This window comes from Falco rusticolus, chromosome 1 (genome assembly GCF_015220075.1).
Source record: "Falco rusticolus isolate bFalRus1 chromosome 1, bFalRus1.pri, whole genome shotgun sequence".
In the NCBI taxonomy this organism is placed as follows: domain Eukaryota; kingdom Metazoa; phylum Chordata; class Aves; order Falconiformes; family Falconidae; genus Falco; species Falco rusticolus.
Genome location: NC_051187.1, coordinates 21,741,856 through 21,759,809, shown reverse-complemented (window position 1 = coordinate 21,759,809; position 17,954 = coordinate 21,741,856). Strand labels below are relative to the sequence as shown.

At 56.5% G+C, this 17,954-nt stretch overlaps 1 protein-coding gene across 1 annotated transcript in view; it reads left to right on the top strand.

Moving 5' to 3' along the window:
• CUX1 (cut like homeobox 1) overlaps window positions 1–14,090 on the top strand; it is a 281,213-nt gene extending 267,123 nt beyond the window's left edge. The window contains exons 15-23 of the mRNA XM_037375047.1: window positions 1,213–1,349; window positions 1,838–1,904; window positions 3,143–3,255; window positions 3,760–3,876; window positions 6,142–6,225; window positions 6,729–6,785; window positions 9,829–9,909; window positions 11,722–11,786; window positions 12,266–14,090. Coding sequence (XP_037230944.1) covers window positions 1,213–1,349; window positions 1,838–1,904; window positions 3,143–3,255; window positions 3,760–3,876; window positions 6,142–6,225; window positions 6,729–6,785; window positions 9,829–9,909; window positions 11,722–11,786; window positions 12,266–12,326 — 782 coding nt within the window. The 3' untranslated portion in view covers window positions 12,327–14,090. The remainder of the gene's footprint in view (window positions 1–1,212; window positions 1,350–1,837; window positions 1,905–3,142; window positions 3,256–3,759; window positions 3,877–6,141; window positions 6,226–6,728; window positions 6,786–9,828; window positions 9,910–11,721; window positions 11,787–12,265) is intronic.
• Window positions 14,091–17,954: the final 3,864 nt, after the last annotated feature.

Sequence of the window (17,954 nt, the reverse complement as noted above, 5' to 3'; positions counted from 1 at the left end):
TGGCTGTTGATAAATGAGGAATTTTTTTTGCCTTCCAGCCGTCTGGAATTTAGGGGAATAATTACAACGGGAATTATCAGGGAGGGACTGGAACAGCTGAGACCTGAGCTTTCACCCACCTGGAAATCCAGGCGCAGAGGGATGTATCCTGCATCCCTGCGGCGGAGAGGCTGGTGGTGCAAAACACAGGGTCTGAACCTTGATCTGAGCAGGTTTTTCAGCCAGGCAGAGGCCCAGGCATTGCTGGCAACAAGGGAGAAAGGTGAAAAAGCAGATCTGTGCTGCAGGACAGGGCTGCTGCTTGCTGATGCTCTGTGTTTCGGCGTGGATTTGCAAATGGAGCAAGGAGCTTGCCCTGCGGTGCTGGTCCTGTGCCTCTCGCTGGAGCTGTGTTTTGGCCCTGACGTGTCTCTCCGTTGCTTCACATCTGGGCTGGGGTTATACGAGGGGAACGAGAGGCTTTTGTTTTGCTCCTGGAGCATTCCAGCGAGCGCCTGTTGTGGTTTAGGGCGTGGGTTTTACTCGGGGGGGGGGGGGAAGCAACTGGAAAGAGGGCTCGTTTGTTGAAAATTGGCCGAGAGGGGATGCTGGAGGCTGCACAGCCTCACCCAGCACCTGGGGGCAGGATTGGTCCCACCTGAGCCCCTCCTGGGAGATGTCCTTCGCCCCACTCCAACACCCACAGCAGCCATCTGCCCCGCACGTGCCTGTCCCAGTGCCCACAGCTGGGGACGTGCTGCCCAGAGCCGCCTCCATCACCCCTTTTCTGGGCAGACCAGGCCTGGGAATCAGTTTGTGGGCTCAGCTCCCCTCATTCCCCCCCAGGTCCCCCCACCCTGCCCGGCTAGGGTGCTGCCAGGTACCCCCTGCAGCACCAAAAATACCTTGCTGATGCACTTGAAGCAGCCGCACGGGTGCAAGCAGCTGCCTGCTCACAATTGCCTGTGGCACTGGGACATGGCACGGGTCCTGCATCGGGATGGCAGCCCACCCTGAGGCATCACCAAGGTGGGCTGGACCCCTGCTCCCTTTCACCAGGAGCAGAGCAGCGCGGTTCTTCCTGCTGCCCCCAGAAATAAGGAGAAAAGGAGGCTGCTGCTCTGACTTGGCTTTGGTGCTCCAGGTGGGGGTTGCTCAGCTTTTCCATGTCCGCCTGGTGAAACCTGGGGGTTTGGGCCAGCCCTGGGTGATGGCCCTGGCTCTGTTTTCCAGTGCGCTGTGCGGAGCTGCAGATCCAGCTGACGGAGGCTGTGTCCACGCTGGCTGGCCAAAAGGAGCTCATCGCCAAGCTGGAGCACGACCTCAGCACCATCCAAGCCCTGTCCGCCGCGCATCGCCCGGATGCAGAGGTAACCCCGACCCACGGCGCTTGGCTCCCAGCAGTGGGCAGGGACCACTCAACGTGGCCCTGGGGGCTGACTGTCACTGATGGGGGTCAACAGCAAGCATGGGAGTTGTTTTATCACCTCTTTTTTATTTTCTTTCCTTTTTTTTTTTCTTTTTGCCTTTTTCTTTCTTTCTCATGACTCACGTAGCACAGGGTCACATCATGCCCATGCACTGGGACAGTGCTGGTGTGGGAGGGAGTGGCAGTGGTGACATCCAGGGCCCATCCAGCCCTTCTCCTTCCCAGGAAAAGGATGTGATCTGAGGGTTGAACACCACCAGCCTCTCCCTGTTGTCTCAGCCTCGATCCTTGTGGAGTGCCTGTTTTGTACGACGCTTCCCACGAGGCTATGGGTGCTGGGGTGGTAGCAAGATCCAGGAGGGGTTTGCTTTGACCAGGTGACTTTGGGTGTGTGGGAAGTGCTTAATCCCTTCTGCTTGCACTGCCCAGGGTGCGGCCATCCCCAGCCTGGAGAAGATCCCCGAGCCCATCAAGGAGGCCACGGCGCTGTTTTACGGTGGGTGCGAGGCAGGTGCGAAGCTGGAGCCGTGCTGGGAGCCAAGGTGCTGGCGGGGCCATCCTGGTGCCATGGGCGGGGATGGCAGCATGAGGATGCTCCTAAGCAGGCACAGACATCACCTGCTCCGTTTGCCCTTCACTGGGGCCGGTGATGGGTTTCCATCTGTGCCGAGTTTGCCAGTCCTCCAGCTGCTCCCAGGATGGTGCAGCGGGTACATGCCAGGCCCGGCTCTGTGCCGAGCTGGTGAAACCAGGCTGAACCAAACACCCTGCACTTTAACTCCTGCTCTTGCCCCACCAAACCCCCTCCAGAGCCAGCGAGCTGAACATTTCCTTGACATTGGCTTGCTGCACCAAGGTCTGCAGGAGAAAATGAATCAAATAATGATGCTTGGCTCCTCTGGATGAAAACCCACTTCCTCTCCTTTTTTTTTTTTTTTTGGGGGGGGGTTGTTTTTTGTTTTGAAAGGGTTTGAAAACACACGATAAACAGTATCACGGCAACAGTCCCACCAAGCCAAACAACCTGCAGCCACCCATCCTGCGCTATGAATAGCTCCTCTGTGCAGCCCGTTGAGTCACAGCCTCAGGGACATATTTCTCCCTGGTCCTGGATGCCTCCCACTGCCAGAGATGCAGAGTTAGGAGGGATGGCCACAGCACACACCCCCCAGGCACCCGCAGAGCCCTGTCATGGGGGGCAGCCACGGGGGACACCCACAAAGTGGGGCTCCCAGGCACAGCAAGCTGGTGATGGCTGCAGGCGAGCAGCCCCTGCTTTGCTGGGCTGGCTGAAAGAGGAGAAAGTATGAAATGGAGGTGACTGTGGTGCAAGGAGGGGAAGGGGATGTGGATGGAGGGGACAGTGGTGGCACTGGGTCTTTTCTTAGGGCTACAGCTGCTGCAGAAATGACAGGGGGGGAAGAGTCTGGCAGGGGCTGGGAGGGTTGGGGTCATGGGAAGGCAGCAACAGGTTGCACCAAATAATGCAGTTGGTTTTCCCTGGGGAGTGAACCTCTCCATTCCCAGCACAAATCCCCCAAAATTTAAACAAAACAACAAAAAAAAGGCATAAAACCTAGTCGGTGTTGGAATAGCTGTGCACAGGAGTGTATCTGCCTGGGTGCCCCTGAGGTCCCGCAGCGTTGGAGGAGACACCTTGAGCAAGCCCCACTCGCTCTGCAGTGGGTGGGGGGCATCTGCCAGGTCATTTCTCATGCCAAGTGTTGTCCGCAGGTCACCCGCCGTCCCCTGGCACCTCATTCCCCGAGGGCCAGGTGGACTCGCTCCTCTCCATCATCTCCAGCCAGAGGGAACGCTTCCGGGCCAGGAACCAGGAGCTGGAGGGGGTACGTCGGGTGGGGAGGGCGGCTGGCGGGGGCTGCAGGGGCTGCAGTCTGGGGCTGGCTGCTTTAATGACCCGCGGGGAGTTCATTAGCAGCACAACGCAGGCAGTGGCACTGCAAGCAAGAAAAAAATATATTCTGCTGTTAGCAGAACCAAAGCCTCCCCCAGCCCAGCGGTGGTGCTCCAGTTCAGGGGCACGGATTGTCCCGTGGTGGCCAAGTCTCAGCACAAAGCCACCCCCAGCCCCCTTGGCTGCCCCAACCCTTCTTCAACCACGGTGGGATCAGGTTCGTTAATGGTTCCAGACTGGAGGCCCTGTTCAGTTGCAGCTGGGGCAATGTTAATTTGGGAGCAATTTTAATTCAGAGCTGGGGGATTGAAAGCTGAGAGAGGAGTGAACCCTGGCTGGTTGCACCAACTCAACCCCCGCTTCTGCCTCACACCCGGTTAGATCCTGTACTCCCCCCGGCCTCGCTGCTAACAGCCCCCTTGCTCCCCACATGCAGGAGAACCGCATGATGCAGCACACGGTGCATGCCCTGCAGAGCGAGCTGGACAACCTGAGAGCCGACAACATCAAGCTCTACGAGAAGATCAAGTTCCTGCAGAGCTACCCCGGCCGGGTGAGTGGTGGGCTGGGCTCACACGGACAGACCGACCCCCAACGCAGACCATTACCCTGGGTGTACAGGAGCAATGGGGAAATTGTACATTACCCACATGCACCTTGCATGAAAGTTAGAAAATGGGAGCTAACGGGGGTGAAAAAGGCTGCAGTGCTCTGTCTAGGGGGGCCACTGCCCAGCCTCACTGCTGGGAGGGTAATTTTTAAATGTGCTGAAGGGCGTCCGATAACTTCGATGCCAGAAGCCCAGATTCCCACCCCAAAAGGGCTGCTACAGACCCCTTGGATGCTCACTCTGGCAGCGTGATGCTCCAGCAGGCAAGTCATGGGTGCTCCTGCCCGACTGGGCAACAAGAGGTTAAATCAGGACCTGCAATAAATTCCTGCAGTTAGAGCCTGAGAAATAATTCATCCTGTCATACCTGTGCTCCTTCCCCAACACCCTGGATTTCTTGTGGCAAGCAGAGCGAGCTGCTCAGCTTCCCGCTGCCCTGGGCAGCCAGGGCCTGTCCCCAGCAGAGCAGAAACCAGCCCAAAACCACCCCAGTCATCCCAGTAATGCCAAGAGGAGGCTGGGGAGGGGGGGCAGACTTTGCTATAACCTGCTCGGTTCATGCTGTGCCCCTCAGGGGTTTCATCCCTGGGAATCCCTGGCGGGTTTGCAAGTGTGTCAGACTGCTGCACGGGGAGCTTTTGATTGCAACCACCTCCTTGGTCAGAGCTGGGCTACCGTGACCTCCAGCTTTCCTTGGAAATGCAAAAATGACAATAACAGGGGGTGGGACGTTGGTTCAAATGCCAGCTCCTCACCGTGCCTGCTGCCTGCCCTGCCACCCTCCCCCAAAGCTGCTGCCTTTCTGCACTGGCTGGACTGAGGCCATTTTATCAATGGGTATTTTAATAGCATTTGGGGATGGGAAACTCCTACAGCCGTGAAGGACCTTATTTGGTTCTTTTATTTATGTCTCAGTGATGATGCTGGGTCAGCCCCTCTGACATTTTTGCCCGTTTCTCCCGTGGAAGATCATATCCATGTTTATCTGCTGCCACAAGGCAACCCCTGAATGCCATTCACATGATCTAAAGAGCAAAAGCCTTCGACACAGCAGCACGGGGGATTGCATAATTCACCACCTAATCAGGCATGTGACACGTTAAAAATAATCATCAAAGATCATTCAATAAGGCCAGGCTATAGTGAATTCATCGCCCCTAAATTGGGAGCTGGTCTCATCGCTGGCTTCTAACTGCATGGTGACCTGTGGATCGTATTGCGGCGCGTAAGGGCATATTTGCTAAAGGTCTGCGTGCAGCGGGGTTTACCCGTGGTGAAAGAGCCACCGGCCATCGTGTTATGCCAGGCAGGACAAGCAGCAGCAGGTCCAAAAAGACCTTGGTAAATGTCAGCGTCACGGTGCTGGAGAAGGCACGGTGCTGGGGGAGAGATGGGCTAGCACCAGAGCCCCTGAGCAGGGACGTGCAGCCCGGGGAGCTGGGAGCCAGGGCTCGTGCCAGACTGTGACCATGCCTCGACATGTGGTGTCGTTTCCAGGCTGGTTTTGGGTAGGAACGGTGTGGAATCTGCAGTTCTCATGACCTGCAGAGGTAGCGTCAGCAGAACGAGGAGCAGGGATGCGCAGGCTGCAGGAGCATCCTCGGGGCTTGCTGCTGCCGTTCCTCCTCTGAGGCTGGGCAAGGGGAACCTCTGTCCCAGGAGAAGTTTAAAACCCAGCCTGTCTGAGCCGACCTAAATCTTTCACTTCTGTCAAGGAGTTTTCATTTTCCTTGTCCTTTGCCCAGCTCATAACAGCTGTATTAAACAACGATTTCCTCCCCCTAAACCACCTTGTCCCTCCTACCCGCTGGCCCAGCAGCAAAGGAATTCAGAGTGGGGTTTGCACTAGCCCCAGCGGTTCCAGGTGAGCACTCTGGGGTGACACAGGTGACCATTATTTCATGGAAATGGTGAAAAATAGGGAGACACAGGTGGAGTCCCCATGGACGAAAGGAATTTGTTAAATGGTCCCGTTGTGATGCTCCTTTGTGAAGGGGACAGATGCTGCCGGTCCTGTGGGGGAGCTCTGGGCTGTGCTGCTCCACGCTTTGGGGGTCAATTCTTCCAAATGAGGAGCTCAGGGGCACGGGGGGTGGGGTGGGGCTCTGGCCCTGTGCTGGGTGTCCGTACACCGCTTGCAGCAGGCAGGATAGCTGCAGGCAGCTCCACGAGCACCCGCTGGGTCTCACCCTGCCTTTGCTCCCACAGGGCGGCAGCAGGGACGACACGGAGCAGCGCTACTCCTCCCAGTACGAAGAGCGCCTGGACCCCTTCTCCTCCTTCAGCAGGAAGGTACAAAAAGCCCCCAGCACCCTCCCTGTGCATCAGCCCCTCTTTCTGCCGTGGGATCGCTACCTTCTGCAGCCGGGCTGGGACTCTGCCGGCACTGCTTCGGCATCCGAGCACGGCTTTGCCCAGCTCAGGAAGCAAAAAAGCCTTTGCCACACGCCGCGGGCACCGAGCAGGTCGTTTTGCTCAGTTCTGGTTTTGCTCGCAGCAAGGTGGACCAGGTGTGTTGAAGGGAAGGAGCAGCCAGAAAATGAAACCTCTCAGGGAGATTATTTCATTGCCTGGATGAAATCCAGAGGACAGCACTCTAGAAAACAAAGCGCACTCAAATGCCATTTGCTTTAAAAAATTAAAAGAAAAAGTCATTCTGCCCACACGATGTCTCCTGTGGCTGTGTGCGTGGGGGAGTGGGAGCATCTGAGGGCACAGAGCTCCTTCCCTGATTTGCAAACCCCAAATCAGCCCTCTGAGCCTCAAAATCAGCTTCTTGTACCATTTACTTGCAGGAACGCCAGCGCAAGTACCTGAGCCTCAGTCCCTGGGATAAAGCCACGCTGAGCATGGTGAGTGGGCTGCCCCCGCCATGCCGAGTGGGTGGCAAGAGGATTGTAGCCCAGTGCCCACGCAGGGGATGCTGCTGCTGGGCTTGGCCCCGGGTGCGGGGCAGACCCCATCCCTGCTCCCCCGGGCAGAGGGGCAGACCATGCTGGGGCCGTACTGGGGCTTGGCTTAGGAGAAACCACTTTCCACCCTTGCTTTTTCCTTCCCCATTCCCCGACTCCCTCCCACAGTGTTCCCAGGGGGTCCTGGCCAGAGCGGGTGACCCAGCCAGCAATGCCACAGCCCAGGCCACTGCGGTGTCAGGGTGTGACCCAGGAGCTCGGGGACAGCGTGTGTCTCAGAGCATTGCCATGAACCACTGTGTCCCCCAGGCCGTGCCCACAGCTTCCCGGGGCAATGCTGGGAGTGGGATGCGAAGGGCTGCGGGAAGCATCTCTCCTCTCATTTGTACAGGGCTGGGGGGCTCAGCACTGCACCCCAGCCCAGGGCTGGCCTGGGGGTGAAGCCAGGTTGCACACAGCATGCAGTTTGGGTCAGCTCAGCCTGGCTCCTCACAGGAGACTCACCCGGAGAGCCCCAGCAGCCTGCACAGCTGGGGAGTGGGTGTGTGACAGGCTGCAGAGGGTCCCGTGCTCCTGGGCGATGCTCTGCCTCACACAGCCCAGCATCCTCAGGCACACAGTGGTTCCTTATCACGTTTTCCAGGAAAACCTCTTCCCAAGCCCTGACCCTTGGTGCTCTGGTTCTTCCTTCCAAAAAAGCATCAGGGAAAATACTGGGGAGCTGCCGATGTCTACAGCAGCAGAGGGTCCTCACCTGAGCCGTGGCGAGCGGGTGGGCTGCTGCTGCCACCGCGGGTTTTGGCTGCCGTCTCTTAGGATTGAATGCTACTTTTTGAGCTAAAAATGTGATTATTGAGAAGCTCTGACTTCTGTTTGAATTTGTGACATTAGCAGCAGGAGCAGGAGCAGGTTTGGGCTGAGTTAACCCCCGGCTATCTAGCGCAACAGAGGTTAATGTGGGACCGCTGGTCTACAACAGCCACGGAATGCAGAAATATCTTGTAATAAAGGCAAAGTTGTCATTTGCATAAAAACCAAGCAAATGCCAACATGAATATGGATTGGGTGGCGTGCCAGCACCACGGAGAATTAATGAAAGGCATTTACAAAAAAACTGACTTAGGGGAGTTATTCCTTGGGAATATTTAAGAACATAATCTTGTTTGTTACAGCAGCCTCCGCTGTGGCCATGAATAGCAAAGAAGATTTCAGCCCAGGATTGCTTTGGTGGGAGATCTGTGGGTTTTAATGCCAGCTTCGGAAAGCCCGCGTGGTGGTTGGGGAATGTGCTTATGTCCATAATGAATCCCTAGCTTTTACAGCGGGAATAAAAAGTTGCTGTGTAGGAAGGTAGGATCTGTCCTTCGTAAAGCTGCTTTTCTAGGCTGTGGTTACTCCTGACTGGCTCTTTTGAAGGGGTGGACACGAAGGTTTTCCCGTTGGGACCCCAGTGCCGTGGGCCAGAAGAGCTCGGACATCACCAGAGTCCGGCTGCTGTGTGGTGGCCTCTCCAAAACGAGGGGCTGGAGCATGACCCTGCCCGGCCCCGCAGGGTTTCTAGACCCTGGAGAGCTTGGACATCTCTGCAGGCTGGCAAAGGTGGAGGGTAAACCAATGGGTAGACCTGTAGACCAGGTTTAGTGAGGTTTCGAAGATACCCAAGGAATGTCCACATTTCTGGTTGCTCTCCAAAATCCCCCAGAGCAATGTCCACCTGGCAGTCCCTACTCTGGGACTTTGCTTTGCTTTAGCCCTGGCAGTGCTGTGTGCCTTCCCAAGGGCCACTGATGCTCCTCTACCTCGTGGCAGCCGTGCTGGGGACCGGCCACAGAAGGAGGCAGCACATACATGCCCGAGAGCTGTACTCATGGCTGAGCAAGGGGGGGTGAAGTCCTTCCCTAACAGTGACAAGTAGGAAGGGCAGCAGGACAAGCTGTGGGACCCCAGGGATCTGCCCGGACCACACCAGCCTGTTAGCGGGGAGAGCAGCTAGTGGTCTGGCACACAGCTCCCCTAAAATCCTAGCCCAGCAGTGACCAGCAGCCATGAGAGCTCACATTTTCTAAGGTGCTCAGCCACCAGTGCAGCCTGGCAGAGGGTGTGCACGGCTCTCAGCCAGCACAAAGCCTCGCCGCTGCCAGAGCTGGGGGCTCCACGCTGTACCAAGCCTTTAATCCCACTTTATCGGCTCTTTGCTGCCAGTGGGTCCAGAGCCACGGCACGGGACCGTGTTGGCTGTAGGCTGAGCTGGCTGGAGGTTCGCAGGGATGCCAGGGGCTGGAGGAACGTACAAACCCCAGGGTGCAGAGCAGTCACCCCTAAAATGTGCCAGGGCACTGGAGAAGCTGCCCCATCGCTGTGGGTCTGGCTACAAAATCGCCCTCTGAAGTCACTCCTGGGGTCCCGCACCAGAGCTGGGGTGCAGGCAGGGCTGCGCACCGGGGCCAGCCTTCGGGAATAGCAGCACAGCGTTTGCTCAGCTGCCCTGCCAAGGAGGCGGCGAGGGGATGCTGCAAGTCGCAAGTTCTTTGAGCTCATGAATTAAAAATACGAGAGACTTAATTACTGCCGGGGTTTCTCTCCAGAGCGACGCTGAGCTGCAGGCAAGCACTGAGTCAGGGCTGGTGCCACGGGAGCAGGTAGAGCAGGTGGAGAAAGCTGGGGTAAAGGTGGACGAATATGACCCCCCGAGAGAGTTTTTTGGGGGGAAATACCACTGTTCACAGCCCTGAATTCACCTCGATTTGGGCAATTTTGGGCTGAGAGTACAGGCACTTGTGGCAGCCACTTGAGGGAAAGCGGCCGCTCAGAGGTGGGCACGGATTGGTGGCAAAGCATCTCTCCTTGCCTATATGTTTATGTAGGGTCTAGCAGAAACAGGGCCCCGGTCTTGGCCGGGGTCTCTCCGAGCCTGTGCACGGGGACGGCTGGTTTCCACTGACCCACATTAAAATGGGTTTTTTCCATTCTGCTCTTGCTGCAGGGGCGGCTCATCCTGTCCAATAAGACAGCTCGCACTGTTGCCTTCTTCTACACCCTGTTCCTGCATTGCCTCGTCTTCCTGGTAAGTACACGGGCCGTGGGGGGGTGGGCACCCCAATAAAATGGCAGCAAGCATCCCCTCCAGGGGGAATTTTTGCTTTTTGAAGATATTGCCCCAAGTGAGTGCGTTACAGCTGATGTATCACTGGCTCTGGAGGCACGGTGCAGCATGGCTCAGCAGGGACACGTACATGCCAGCGAATATCCCCCTGGGCTTCAAAGGGTGGGAATGGCCACCTTCACGTGGGCACAGGCTTGCCCAAGGGCAAGACCTGGAAGCCATCTGTGTCTTCATGGCATGCCTGGAAACAGCCGTGGGGCCCTGGTGCCACCGTGCTGGGAGCTCACACAGGGTTTAGCACATTTGCGTGCAGGTCTGGTTCGCCATCCCTGCACACAGGTAAGCAAGCGCTCCGCTCATCAGGCAGCAAAATTTTGATTCATTATTATGAAGCTCATACCGTAAGCAATTTTAGGAATAAAATACATCTCCACAATGCCAGCTTCTAGATCGTGTGCATTCCACCTCCCTATTTCTGGGTACATCCCTTAACCTCCTGCACGGTGGAGCATTTGCTGCCTCTCCAGGTGATGAGCTCTGGTTCTGCCCATGTTTCTTACTTGCCCTGTGGCTCTGTTTTTCTCTAGTTTTCAAATTTCCACAACTGCACATGAGGGTTGGAAGTAAAGAAGTGGAGGTCTGGTTAGGAACAGAGGCTTGAGCCAGCTCAAATGCCCTGGGAGTCAGTTGTGGTACAAACTCCTCCTGTATCCTTGCGTGCTTTCTGGGAGTTTATCTATCACTTCAGGGAAAAAAAAAACAACAAAACAAGCAAATCATCAATAATTAAATGATGAAACAAGATGAAAGACAATTCAGAACAATATTTCTATCCTGATCTCAAAGTAAAACTGACTTTGTGTTATTTTGGTGAGGAAAGGAGCGAAGAAAATAAAAAGTTAAACATCATTAAACTTTAAAGCTCTAACCTAAAAAAAAAGTAAAATTAATAAATATTACATAGCTGGAATGATCTTATTTCATCTAGACACAAAAGGGCCTGAAATCCAGCACCCAGTGCTGCCTGGGCTGGGCACGCACCGTGTCCAAGGGGGGAACGGACAAACACCCGGCTCCATCCCCATGGTGGGGGCAACATCTTTGCCGCTAATCCCAGGAGACAGCACAGCCTTCACCCCTTCGTGACCGCTGCCTTCTGCCTGTTGTAATTTCAACCTAACCCTAATTTGGAGGCCAGCTGATGGGTGTTTGTGGAGTTAAGAGTATTGCCCTGGTGATAACAACAGCTTACAGGACTCCAGGGCTTGAATGCACCCTCTTCCCAAAACCCACCGCTGCCTCCCTGCCTCCTTGGACCACAGGACCACATGGAAACCTGGTGGCATGAAGGGAAAAGGGAACCAAACCAAGCAGTGACCTTCCTTCAGCCTGTTCCAAACCCACATCTCCATCCCTGCGCAGCCTGGTGGGCACCCACCTTACCCCAAACCACCGCAGCGCTGCCCCAGAAAAATAACCCACTGGAAAAGGTCACCCTGACCGTCCCCAGGGCAGCCCCCTGAAGCACAGGCTGGGTTTCTCCGTGCTGGTGATCCAAGGCTGCAAACCCAGCTTTACCCAGAGCATCGCTTTCGGTCTCTGCTTGACGCACAAAAAACAAAGGCACTTGCAAGATGCTGCGGCAGAGACTTTGCTGGTGGCGGCGGGGATGGGGTGGCAGGGACACGGGACGGCCCAGCGGTGACACAGGCAGTGAGGGCAGGCAGAGATGGGCAGGTGAAAGCAGGGCTGACTGTATTTCATACTTTGCAGGTGCTCTACAAAACGGCCTGGAGCGAGAGCGTGGGGAGGGACTGTGCTGCCTACTGCGCTAAGAAGTGGGTGTGAGGGCGCGCTGGGGCAGCCTGGCCCCGGGGGTCGGGAGCATCGTCTGCCTGGGTTTGGTGGGCAGAGCGTGGCGGTTTGCAGCAGATTTTTGGGCACTGCTCGGTGCACCTCTGTCCTGGAAAATGAGGGGGGTTATTTGGGTTTTAAACCCTTAATCCGGTGAGGATGGGAGGGAGAAAAAACGCATGGGGCAGGGCAACTGCCTGTCTTCAGTCAGGTGTTTTCCAAATCCCTTCCCGTGAGCAGTTCTTGCCCGGCAAGGAAGCCTGCTAAAGCCAGGCATGAGCCAGGATCAGGCCCATGCCTTGACTCCGCTGCCCTGAGCAGCTCCCAGGCGCTGCTGCCTGTGGCTGGAGGAAAGCGTGGGGTAACGATGGCAGCCAGCGCTCAGAAACAGCGCGGATCCAGCTCAGCCATCAAAGCGCTTTAGACCTTGCTGCAAATTAATGTGCCTGTGCTCTTTCCCCAGGTACGCCGACCACGTCCACAAGTTCCACGAGAACGGGGACACGGGCGACATGTGGCAGTGACGGCTGGATGCAGCCCCACTGGCACCGGCTCCCCTTCCATCCCACCGCAGGATCTGTCCCTCTGTCCCTTCATGCCCTGCCAGCTGCTTCACTATAGCTTTGCTTTCTGCTTTGTAGGATGGAGGCAGTTATCACCCCTCACCCCCACCCCTCCCCGCTCCCACCCTTGGAAATCAGAAGCCTCAACTAACAGAGAGTCGTTTTGCAGGACACGGTGTTCCAGCCCTCCCTCCCTCCCCAGAGGAGGCTGCAGCAGTGTCCGTGTCCTGATGTCCCAGAGAGTTCAGTCTTTACCAAAATACACGGAAAAAGCAGGATAAGAGGTACTTCTCTCGGATGCAATCTCTTTCCATCCTGTTCCAAGTCCAGTGCAACACTGGGTGGACTAAATTTAGCCAAGAACAGGGGGAAAACCCAATCTCCTGAACTTACATTTTCAAGCATCGTGATATTTGAAAATTCCTATTTTGCTCCGGTTTGCTGAATTATCAGAAGGCAAGCAGTCCTGCCGGGCTCTGACAGAGCAAGCGAGGCAGCAGCAGGTAACAATCAGTCATCCCCGAAGATGGGGTTGCTCTCGCTGCCTCTTGAGTCAAGTGAAGCGGCTGCTCAGCCCTGTGCTTCCCCTGAAGGGTGGGTGACCTGGGACCTTCAGCAGCATCTCTCACTGCACTGCTGGGTACCACAGATGCTCTTCTGCATCTCCAGTAACGAGCTGGAGCCCTTGGCTTGAAAACAGCCCAGCTAGTTAGGACTTAAGGGGCATGAAGGGAAGTGTTGCAGGTCAGGATGGATCTCACAGGGATGCTCCAGACTCTCCTGGCTGAGATGTTTCTGCTGAGCTTTGGTTGCCCTTCTGGGTGCACCGGTTTCACCTAATCCCAGGTGGTACCTGCCTCGTATGGGGCTTTACTTGTCCTGTAGCTGATCTGCTCAACCTCTGACCCTTGTAGGAAACCACAAGTCGAATCAAGCAATTGCCGCTGACGGGTTTGCTGGGCAATGAACGGTGGGATGCTAATTTGGGTTGATTGGGGGAGACAGAGGTGATAGGAGAGGCTCTGATTAAAAAGGGCAGATCCCAGCACCCCCAATTCCTGCCTCAGCTCACTGCGACCACATGGTGCAGGAAGATATTAGCTTGTTAGCGTGGTCCTCAATTAAAATTCCCCTCCAAAGAAAGGAGAATAGTGTTGCTTCCAATTAATATTTCATTGCAGATTCAGATCTATTCACATTCACGCTGCTGGGAAGCCGGGGCCTCTAATGGAGCATGCAGGCAGCGATAGGCTTCACATCTGCCACAGGCAGCCCAGGTTTATTTATAGGAGCTGTGGCCCGCGGCAAAATGTAAAATACTCGTAAACTGAGGGGAAGGATAAAGCCTGAGGGACCGACCTGCACCTGTCCCACTTGGCTTGGGGTAAACTGAGCCTGTCCGGAAAGGAGACACACGCGGGGCGAGATGCCAGCAAGGGGGGGGATGCTGCCGTATGCCGGGGACCTCTTCATAAACTAATCAACTTCAGATGTGGAGGAGATGAGCTTTTGCTGTCCGAAATCAGTAGCTCGGAAACGTGATCTGGGACGCTTGTTGAGGCTTTGTTGGGAAGGTTAAATTTGCTTTTTTTAGAAGCTGTATGTGGTGTTCTTGGAATTGCAAAACTTCTGCAGCTATTCACACTTGTACTCTTCATAAATGACTTAAAATAGATGTTGAGTTCTGCAGGACAAGCGATAAAATAAACTTAGACATGCATTGGCTGGGTTGCTTTTGTGCTTTGCTTTTTTTTTTTTTTTCACTTTTGATATTAAACAACTGAGAAATGTCCTGCTGGAGTCCAAGGGCAGTGTGTGCAGCTAATTTTAGAAACCCATTACAGCAGCTACAGGCAGTGATGTCTCGCAGCGCCGGGAAAGGCAGGACCTCTGTCCCTGTGTGCTGGAGCCGTTGTCCTGGCTCCCTGTGAGCGCTGGCATCCCATGGGCCAGGGGAAACGCTCCCAGCACAGGAGGGACCACGGGAGCAGAGGGGCTTGAGCCCAGGCAGCCTCCAAGCCCGGAACTGTTCTGTCTATCCCCTGGCTAATTTGGGGGGAGCTGATCATGATCCCCTGCTTTTTCATCTCCCTGTTTCCTTGTTACTCCAGCCCCAGGGGACCCCGGCACCCCTGGCTGGCAGGGCTGGGCTGCTTTGTGGGCTCTGACCCTGGGGTTTAGCCCCAGCTTCCTTCAGCCGAGCCCAGCAGGTGCCAGGGGGCTGGGGAGAGCCAAGACACCCCCCCCCCACTGCAAGGGGCCGGAGGGCAGAGGGCTGGGGTGGGGGTTTTGCAGCCCCTGGGGATGCGCAGGTCTTGCTGGTCCTGGAGCTGCCAGGTTTTGTCCCTCGGGCAGAGCTGTCACCTCCTTCCATGCAAAATAAAAATTACAACTGTGCTGCTTTGTCCCCAAATCACCCCTGAGAAGGGCAGGGGTTAGATGTAGGGGGCTGTTTTCTAATCTCACTGTTTTGCGGCTTCCAGTAACTCCTACGGCTGTGGCACGGACCTGCATCTCCTCACCGTCCCCCAGCACCGGCCAACCGGCGAGGGGCTGCGCACACCCCGGCATCGCAGTGAGCACCAGCAGCACTCGGGGTAATGCTTATCCCAGCCCCGGCGACGTTAGGGCAGCAAGGGGACGCCTGGGTGTCCCAGACAGCAGACAACTGCTGCTCCCGAGCGTCCAGCTCCGGCTGCCAAAACCCTCTGACCGGAGGCAGGGAAAGCCCAAACCAGGGAGGGCTCTGGGGTCACTGACTGCCCGCGGCTGCCCGGCACCTCGGCCAAGTTTTCGGAGCCGCTTTCTAGAGACGTGCTGGAGGCAAAGGGCTGGGGCAGAGCTGGGGGGCTGCAGGGCTCTGGGGGGAGCCTCGTCCCTCCGGGCAGAGCAGCGCGGGCTCGAACAGCCAGCAAGATGCTTGTGCGTAGCACCAAACAAAAATTTGCAATTTTGGTGGCTAGGAAGATGCCCTAGGGCTGTCCTTCGGTGGCTGGGCACGGGGAGATGTCTCCTGTGGCCCCCAGCACCTCGTGGCACCTCTGGCCAAGTTCGGCAAGGCAGGACACAGCAAAGCGTTGCTGGCAACCCAGTGCCCAGACCCCCTTCCACTCCAAAAATTAAAGTGGGGGGTCAATTAAAGGAAGCAGGAGCCCCAGACTCAGGCAAGAGCTACAGTTAGGGGCTTTGCCATGGGCAGGAGAAGCGGCCCCGTGCCCGACGGGGAGCAGGAGCAGGGCTGTCCTCGCTGTCCCGGGGTGTGCGGGGGTCGGGGTGCCACACCGCACCCTGCCTGGCCCACTGCCGGTTTCTCAGGTGTCACCGGCCGCGCTGGGCGACCTTTTGGGGACACCCTCGGTTCTCCTTAAGGTTGGGCGAGGAGAGAAACAGTGACAGGGCGGCATCCCCCGCACCGTTCCGGAATGCCGTGCCCCATGTGCAGGAGCCCCCGGCGGCAGTGGTGGCCCCCGCAGCACGTGCGCAGGCTGGGGCTGATTCAGCACGAGAAGGGACGAGGTGTCCAACCGTGGCAGCAGCGCGATGGCAGCAGCCAGCGGTGGATGCACCGACATCTCTGCGCGGGCCTTGGCGCTCCTTCATGCACAGCGTGGGGGCAGGTATTGCATCGCATCTCCCCGCTGCTGTGCTCGAGCAGCTTCCCTGCAGCTCCCTGGGCACACCTATAGACCCACACCGCTACATACGCATGTGCCTATAGACCTGCAGCCCTATAGACACACAGCCATAGAGTCGGGCACCCACCCTGAGCCCCAGCACCCCCTGAGCCCTGCTTTCAGCCAGGTTCGGAGGGCAGCCCCAAAGCACCGGCAGCCTGGTCCTTGCTGGGCTCCTGCCTCTTTTAAGAGGCAGGGAGGGGAGATGGGGAGGGATTTTTTGCTAATTTGATTTGAAAACCCATTTTATCCCTGAGTGACTTGAAAGAAAAGGATTTCTGCGACCCCTTGCTCTCCCTCGCTGTTTTAAATTTGATTATGGGAAACAATTTTAATTAGTATTGACAGATATTCAGAAAAATAATTACGGGAAAACCTGTGCTTTTTATATCCATTTAACCTGCAAATCTTCCATCCCATCTGAGACCCAGGCTGAATTTCGGGGGGTGATGGTGGGTTATATAGTAGTAAAAGGCTCCTGGGGAAGCCCGGCTGGCTAATGAGATAACAGGCTGCTCACATCTGGGTCACAAGTTCAGTTTTTGCCGCAGGCAGAGGAGACAGGAGAGAAATCACTGCCAGGATGCGGCCGATCTGGCCTGATCCTCGGCTGCGGCGCACACCCCATCTGCGCCCTGGGCAGGGGGCCCAGCACAGCCCCAGCCCCACACCATGCCCCCCGTGCAGGGGATGCTGAACGCCCCGGCAGCCCAGTTAGCGCATGGAGGAGCGGGGCCATGGGCGGTGTTTGCAGCTCAAGCCACAGCAGCAGTTATTGGGCTGCTAGAAGAAAAAATAATATCATTTTTTTCAAAAAGCCTCCGGCCAGGCACCTCATCCCTCCAGTCCGGATCCTGCTGGCAACGGGTCTCCGGAGCCAGTAACAAGCAGGCAGCAAACGTGTTTGCTCCTGCTGTGCAAATGGAAAAGCGAGATCGATAGGGTCTGAGCGGAGCTGAATGAAGCGGAGCCAGCGCCTGGCGCGCAGGATGCGAGTGAGACTCCCCCGCCAGCAGGAAAGGAGCTTTGCAAACACAAACACACGCAGAGCCAGCGCCGGGAGAAACGCGCCCGGTGCTGTGGGTTATTTTAAGTTCAGGGTGTACCCGGTAAATGCAGCAGATAAACAGATCGCTGGACTGGGAGCTCACAGGGTCCGTCGCACTGGGTCAGTGCATGGAGGCAGCCCAGATAGAAAATAAGATATAATGGGTTTGCCTATCTGGAGGCAGGAGCCTGACCAGCCTGGCCATAGGGATCGATTGGTATTTATTTTTGGAAGAGCGGCTCTAATTATCCTCTGTAAGCAGGCAGGGAAATGGTGGTGGCTTTCCACCGCCTGATGCCTTTAAATCAAGGCTGAACATCTGTCTGGAAGACATGCTCTGGTTCAGCCGGGAGTTACGGCCACTCGGCAGGAATTATCGGCCAAGGGCACATGGCCCCCTGCATGGCGCAGGGCGGACAGCACGGCTTTATGAGCGATGAGCCATCATCCCTCTCATTTCTTTCCGAATAGATGGAGCAGCCAGGGCTGCTGGGTTTAGGCAGCTCATTTTAAAATCCCGAGCAGGGTTTGACTGCTGGGCACTCCCTCGGCCACGGTGCGTTGGTCATGATGCTCTTCCCACATGGCCACCCCCGGCTGGGACAGCCGGTGCAGTGCAAGAGGTGACGGCAGCCGGTGGAGGGACATGGGGGCACGTGGGAGTCACAGCGGGGTTGTCTCGATGCTGAAATGGCAGCAGTGGGGTGGCACCGTGCCGTGTCGCAGCAGAGCTGGGCATCACTGCTGCGAGCCCCTATGATGCTATGGGAGCCCTGAGAACCCTGTTAATAGGGGAGCGGGGTTATGAAGCCGGGTGTGGGGCAAGGAGGGCAAAAGCAAAGCAGGATCCTCCGCGTGGCCGTGCTG